This window comes from Solanum dulcamara, chromosome 12 (assembly GCF_947179165.1).
Source record: "Solanum dulcamara chromosome 12, daSolDulc1.2, whole genome shotgun sequence".
Taxonomy (NCBI): domain Eukaryota; kingdom Viridiplantae; phylum Streptophyta; class Magnoliopsida; order Solanales; family Solanaceae; genus Solanum; species Solanum dulcamara.
In genome coordinates, this window is record NC_077248.1 from 4,086,692 (window position 1) to 4,094,249 (window position 7,558).

Genomic DNA, 7,558 nt, shown 5'->3' on the forward strand with positions numbered 1-7,558 from the left:
AACTAAGAATATTGATTTTGAATTGGTATTTTACCTAATATTGATTTCCCAAGTCTTTTTCTTCTAATTATTTTACGTCTTCTCACCAGAAATGAAAGCTCCTACTAAGAAAATAATCTCAAAATTATTAGACTTAATAATAAAAAATACAATTGATTTATCATATGTTTGTGAATTTCAAACCTCATTTTAATTGTTCTTTTTTTTTTATTTGAGCTATCACCATTTATGTATTAAAGCACACCTAATTGAGTAAATGGTGATAGTTTACATAGGAAAATAGAACGACGTATAATTGGCCTAGTCAGCTTTGAGGTGTGTTTTATTAAATAGATAGTGTTAGTTTATGTAAAAAATTGAAACAACGAATAGTTAGAATGTGAAATTAGCTGGAAAAAAATGATAATTTAGATGTGTTTTCTTGATCATTATCTCAAATTATTAAGGATAATGACTCTTGAATTAATTGTGATGGACCCACCTTTATCATCATAATCTCTCTTAATTTATAACTTCCATTAGAAAAGATTTGAACACCCCACTAGGATTTGCATTATCTCCTCAATTAGTTTAATTTGTAAGTATTTTTTATTTTTTTGGTACAACTCAAAATTATGCAACCTTAGATTATAGTATTTATAGGGGCTAATGGTTTTTTAATTGAAAAACATGTTTATCTAATTTAATGAAATACTACTATTTTTCGATCGTTTTAATTAGTTTGAATATCAAACTCACAACCCATATGGGGTAGTTGAAGTTGAATCATGGGATAATCAAATTAGTTTAACGATAAAGAAACCACATTCTCATTTTATTAGTGATTCTATTTTTATTATTTATACCACATACAAAGAAAAAAACAACAAAATATAGCACCAACAAGTACTTAATTAAAACACTAGACACTAAGGTTCGTTCTAGTGACGGAGGACCTTCACTATCAACTAATAAGTTGGAAATTCGAGTTAATGTTGAGGGTAAAAATAAATAAATAGTAAGTTATTATGACAAATTGTCTCCATCTCATTATAATAATCTGTGCTTCATAATGTGTTGCACTATCTTTTTTTTATTTATAGATGTTTGTACTCACTTTGGTACAATGAACAAAGTGTATGGCATTAATGAATCTCCTAGTAAAACACACCTCATAATACACACACACACACAAAACCTATATGAATTAAGGGATTAAGATGGTGGAAGGAGTATAATTAGTAAGAAGTTCCAACCTACAATGTGTGAAAGAGCAAAAGGAAGCATTACCTTATTTTAGCTTGAAATATTTTACAAAGAGTGCATCCTATTTCTAGAATATATATTAAAACTGATAAGCTAATTATACAACTTGGGAGTAAAATTAATAAGAGCTGGCATTTTCTCTGTGCTTTGACCCTACTATACACTTGTGTACATTTCAAAATCATAGAGAAATATTGAGAAGAAAAAATAAGAATAAAGATCATTGTATGACAGCAAAAAATCATGGGAGGCTGATGAAGGAGAAAACTAAAAACAGAAAATGGGAAGAAGCAAGAAGGTACAAATATCTTTCTGTGTCAGCAAACCTTTGTTGCATCCCGAAATCCGATGCTGAAATTATTGGGCAATCGTCTGTTACCGAAATTTGCATTTCCTTTTTGCATCATAGCCACAAACTCGTTGTAATCTATCCGTCCATCCTGAAAATATATGTAACAGATACTTGAAAAAGATGCAGTGATTAAGAAAGAATGAAAAGCTAACGTTCTAAAAGACATGGACCATTGCAAAAGATTCTAAATGTGTTGTTCTATATATTTTGATACTCTCGCGTACATGTTTGAATATATTATATGTTCATTATATGACCACGAAATATATTTCCTCAATCTGTCTCAATGTGGTTGTGTTGATATCAACGTTATATAGTTTACCATTACGTTCATGAATTACTAAGTATATTTGGAAAAGAGAAATGCCAGTAGAACTACATACATTGTCTTGATCAACTTCTTGAATGATTTCTTCCAAGCGGACATCTTTCATGCCAAATTCCTCACAAGCCTTTTGAAGTTCATCTGCAGTAATATACCCACTCCCATCTTTGTCAAAATATGAAAAAGCAGCAGAGAGATAATCTTCCTTCTCAGCTTTGTTGACGTGAAGCATTGCAGCTATGAATTCCCCATAGTCAATGGTACCACTGTTGTCAACGTCAGCCTGCAATTTTTTTGGGAGAAAATTTGGAGTTAGACAAAAAGAAAGAAGTATAAAATTATCTAAAGAAGAATGTATTAACACAAACACATAGCGGGACAAATATTTATTCTTTTCAAAGCACAAAGGCTATCTTTAGGTGACAATCCAAAAGTGATACTAATAAAGAGTATTATGTACTCAATAGCACAATGGAATAACCAAATACTGTAAACCTTTTCAAATCGTGAGGTGCTCCAAACAAGCAAATAGTGTGACAGAAATTTGACTGCACGGGGGCACTTAGGATACCTTGATGTAACTAACAGGAAATAGCAATTTCATAGAGAGGTACATTTAATGGCGACATGAAACAACAAACTACGGTTACACAATAATAACCTGTTACAGAATTGCAAAAATACGACTTCGCTACTGATATATTTTGTTGAAATTAAATTAGGAAAGTAGTTGGAAAAGAATGTGAACTGCACATCAGTTCTCTCTTGGTTGGTGATCTAAAGGTTGTCTGATGGCACTTTCTGCAATTAGCTTGTACAGATACAGAAAAAGGGCATTATTAAACTTGTGATTGATTTATTTACAACCAAAGAACTAGATATTTGATGGGCAAACATTTTCCGCTACAAGAAAAAATAAATGCACATTTTTCCTATAAAGGCCTTCTTTCTACCACTGCTAGACAAAAATGCCTTTAAAGAGAGGCAAACGTCATGCTTTCTCCAAAGTTGACCTCATTCAACAGTATCAGACCATGAGAGACAGAAACATACAGTTGTTAAAAGGGTATTCTACAAACATATAGAGCAAAATTCAGAAGTTAGTAGAACGAATATACAAGAAAAAAGGACAAAGTATTTAAACAATGCACAGTCAGTTCTCAAAGCCATTTCTGAAGGATTCAACATTTCTGATTCCCATCTTTACAACATAGACAGAAAAGAAAGCAGATAGAGAAAGGATGAATTCAGCCTAATTTGACGATCTTCATGGTTATATGGAAACCTTGTCATTGAGTAAAGTTAATGATATCCTTGATTGAAAACATGACATTTAGTACAAAACAGTTATGGAAGACTACAAGTCTATAACCTACCGCTTTCATCAAGTCTCGTATCTCTGTCTCACTAAGATCAGCCCCAAATTGCTTTAGTCCAACCTTCAGTTCATCTAAAGTAATATGTCCACTGTCATCTGTGTCAATCATTTTGAACATCTCTTTCAAGCCTGCAATTTCCTCTTCAGAAAGACTCTCTGCAATAACCTGTATGAAATAAATAAATTATATGATTAGAAGAAACAAGAGACCTGTTGAATCTCGAAATAAATTAACTTTTATGCAGGTGTCAAAAATGGCTTCTTTTTTCTTTTCTTGGGGTTTGCATGTGTGTGGGGGTGGGGGTGGGGTGGGGGGGAGGTTGACATCCACTTTTAGCATTGAAGCTATATTAGTTTCTTGTATCTTACCATGAGAGCCATTTTCTTAAGCTTGTTCATGGCAGAAAACTGAGTTAAGCGACTCAACACTGCAGAATCAAGAGGTTTATCTGGAGCCACACCATCAATCTTCACCCAAGGATGGCCTGCAGAAGGGATAATAAGAATGATAAGAGGAATCTAGAAAGTTCAATGACAACATGTTGTGGAACTTAAAATGCAAATGTGGACAAGTATAGACAATCTAATTTGAGAAGACTTAGAACCAAAACCATCTCCATAGAAAGATTGCCTTTTCTCTGAATTGACTTAAAAAGAGTATTGTTCCCTTAACCTGCTTTCAAGATCTACTTGCAGAAGATGAACAGCTAACATAACTATAATTTCCGATTCTACACCACACACATATACATTGCTCTGATTTTGTTTCTCTTTTAGGCAAATATTTTGGAATTCTAGTTGAACTAAAACTGATATAATATCCGAGGACTCGCATAGACCAAAGAAATACCAAAATGACATTAAGCTTTTATGATAAGCTGGATTTTAAATACAAACTTGAAATTCAATGACTACTCACATAGAACTTCATGTGCAGTAAGTCGCTCTCTCGGGTCCCTAACAAGCATTCTCCTTACTAGATCTTTCGCATCTTCAGAGATGTTTGGCCAAGGATCTGATGTGAAGTCAATATCGGCACGTAAAACCTCATCAAATATTTCCTGCTCGCTTTCTATCCAAATAATGAATGAACAAAACATGAGAAGCTGTTTTTGGTACTTCAGATAACCAGGAAACCATGGTAAAACTACAAAAACTTGAAAAGATCAACTTACCACCCCAAAATGGAGGTACACCAGTGAGAAGAATGTAAATTATTACACCTGCACTCCATATATCAGCCTCCTGGCCATAACGCTTTTGCAGAACTTCTGGAGCAACATAGTAAGGACTTCCAACAATATCAGAGAATAATTGCCCTGTGGTTAAGAACAGAACCCAATCAACTAGGCAATTTAAAAGCAAAAGTGCAAAGAAGACTGGTGCATTCTAGAAACCACATCTTATTAAGAGAATTCTGAACAAAAATCAAATTCTTTCAAATTGTAGATTCCCACAATAATTCTACTAGATCCATGAAATTAGTTAAATTATTTCTTTCATTTTGTACGAACTATTTCTTTCATTTTGTACCTCATCAATTTCATAGTAACGAGAAAACCCTGACGGCCAGTGGAACACAGTTTGAAACCTGGTGAATAATGCGGCCGCCTCTCCACTCTTCTCCACTTAAATACCAAACTTTTGTATGTGGCAAGATTCGAACCTATGACGTGCGCCTAACCCATACATCAAGGATTGCACTCTTACAACAAAACCAAAGCTCCGGGGACAAAAATGCAAGAATACTACACGTAGGATCGAACCTCATCTTATAGTTAGGAATCAGGATCGATTGTATGAGAGAAAATTTGGGTAAACCCCTGTTTCCCTGCAGTACACTATATTTCTATAGTTTGTAGTATTCACCCCAGTCCCCAACAAGTCGTTCTTTCCTCTGTTGGTTATATTTTGTAGTTCAAAACATTGTATGCAAAAGTAATACAAAATGATACACTATGAAATGGCAAAATAATAATCCAACAGTGTAAATGAAAACCCTGATGCCAGAGGACTTCTCAAAGAATTTTATGCCATGATGATAACTAGTTCAAACCCAAAATTTGTATTTTTGCTCCAATAGTGGAACTGATATTTTGATGAGTGTGTGGGAAGACCTTTGAAAGAAAAAGGCAGTATTCACCAATACACTTGCATGAGACCATCAATAAAATGTAATTGCAAAGAAAATCAGACAGTTGCTTAAAGTAGGATGTCTAATCATGTTTTATTTGCATGTATGAAAATACCTTGTAGGTGAAGCTATTTTAAAACATCTGTCAGAAAAGGATTTTTTTTCTTATGCATACAAACACTAAAACTAATTAAAAGAAATAGGTAAACAGGAGAAACCAAAAATATCTAGGAAGTAAATGGAAAAAATTTGGAGAAAGTGGACAAATACCTGGCTTGAAAAACATTGATAGCCCGAAATCTATAATCTTTAGAGGTGAATCCTCTTTCTCGTTGACAAAGAGAAAATTCTCAGGCTTAAGGTCCAAGTGCAACACTCCTAGAGCATGGCAGGCTTCTACTACACCAACTATTGTCCTTGCAAGCTCAGCCGCTTGTCTCTCCGAGTAATGCCCCTGCTTAACAATCCTATCGAAGAGCTCGCCTCCTGAACATAATTCCATCACAACATGAACCGCAACAGCATCCTCGTACGCCGCTTTTATTGAAATGACGTTAGGATTTCCAGATAAGTGATGCATTATCTGAATTTCTCTCCTTACATCTTCCACATCTTCAGGTGTCAATAATTTCCTTTTTGCTATCGACTTACAAGCGTACTTTTTCCCTGTTGCTTTTTCAATGCAAAGAAATGTTGTCCCAAATTGGCCATGTCCAAGTTTATCTCCCAAATCATAATGCTCCTTCAGAAGTCCAGTTTTTGTTTTCAACACAGACTCAACCTGGAGTCCTGCACTAAGCATTCTCTTGACATGTGGCTTCTTCGGTTTTGCTGACTCTTTTGGTTTTGCCTTTTCATGGATTGTGTTGCCAGACTTTTCAGGTTGTATTGCTTCTGAAGTTTTCAAATCAACAGATATCTTCTCCGATTTAACTACCTGAGCGTCTTTCTTCTGTTCCTGATCGGGCTCTTCCTTGTCTATCATCACCATTTCGGGGGGTTTATTCTGAATGGAGTTCTGATGTTCAGGTTGCTTGTCTGTGTAAGGTTCTTCAATACCCTTTGGTTTTTTCTCATGAGTAATCATATCCGGTGATCGAGATCGCCAAAAGAATAAGTTGAAAAACCCACCCTTTGTAAACTTAGAATGAACACAATTATTTCCCATCTATTACTACGCTCCTCTCCACCAATATCTGTTACTACTATACACATTTGAACTCAAATATCAAACCCAACTTAACCCCTCAAACTGGGTTGAAATTCGAAGCATTTGAAGTAATAAACCATTCCGAAACAGCAGCAGATACCAGCTGTAATTCCAAAACCAGCTGCAGATAACATATGTAATTCAAAATCAGCATTCTTCAAAATAATCTAGAGACAATTTCTGCCCTAATAAATTTCCAACTCATAACAACACCAACAACATACCCAGTGTAGTCCCACAAAGTGAGGTCTATACGCAAACCTTACCCCTACCTCGTGGAGGTAGAGAGGCTATTTCCCACATACCCTCAGCTCAAGTGCAGCAAATTTCCAACTCATACAAGTAAAAGTAATCCAATGTATACCTCGAAAAAGTTTCTAATCAGCTAGAAAAACTTGTTCCTCACACAATCAAAAATCCACAGAAGCAAAAAATCATCCAACAACAACTATACCTCAATCCGAAACAAAAACCCATAATTGAAAACCCGTAATCAACCAAAACAACATTAAGAAACAGAGAAAAAACTTACAAAGACAAAATTCAAAGTTTCAAGCCCCTCAACTTCGGAAGGGTTTCCAGGTGAAATTAAGAAGACCCAATACGTGAAAGTGGATAGATTGTGGAATTGAATATGAAATTCTCATACCCAAATGAGAACTAACGGAGAAAATAATTCTCGAGGAACGAAATGAGAAAAGGGAAAGAATGTTAATAATAACAATTATTGGCTTTTAGAAGCTAATTTTATGGTTCAATTTCATTAATTTGTGTATAAATTCTTTGAGGATGAAGCTTTTTGGGATTAGGGTTTTTGGGGAATTGAAATTTTCTTTGAAATTTTAGGAGAGAAAGAATGTCGAAGGCGAGGGACAGAGGAAGGAAAGGCAAGAAGTGACAGGTTTTTCAGTTAC

At 34.8% G+C, this 7,558-nt stretch overlaps 1 protein-coding gene across 1 annotated transcript; it reads right to left on the bottom strand.

The window, feature by feature from the left end:
• Positions 1-1,272: 1,272 nt before the first annotated feature.
• Positions 1,273-7,558, bottom strand: LOC129877651 (calcium-dependent protein kinase 26-like). The gene is made up of 8 exons (XM_055953173.1): positions 7,177-7,558; positions 5,705-6,765; positions 4,476-4,619; positions 4,220-4,372; positions 3,670-3,785; positions 3,299-3,466; positions 1,981-2,205; positions 1,273-1,685 (listed from the first exon to the last, which is right to left on the bottom strand). Exons 2-8 carry the CDS (start codon positions 6,600-6,602, stop codon positions 1,563-1,565), a joined length of 1,827 nt encoding a protein of 608 aa, XP_055809148.1. The 5' UTR covers positions 6,603-6,765; positions 7,177-7,558; the 3' UTR covers positions 1,273-1,562.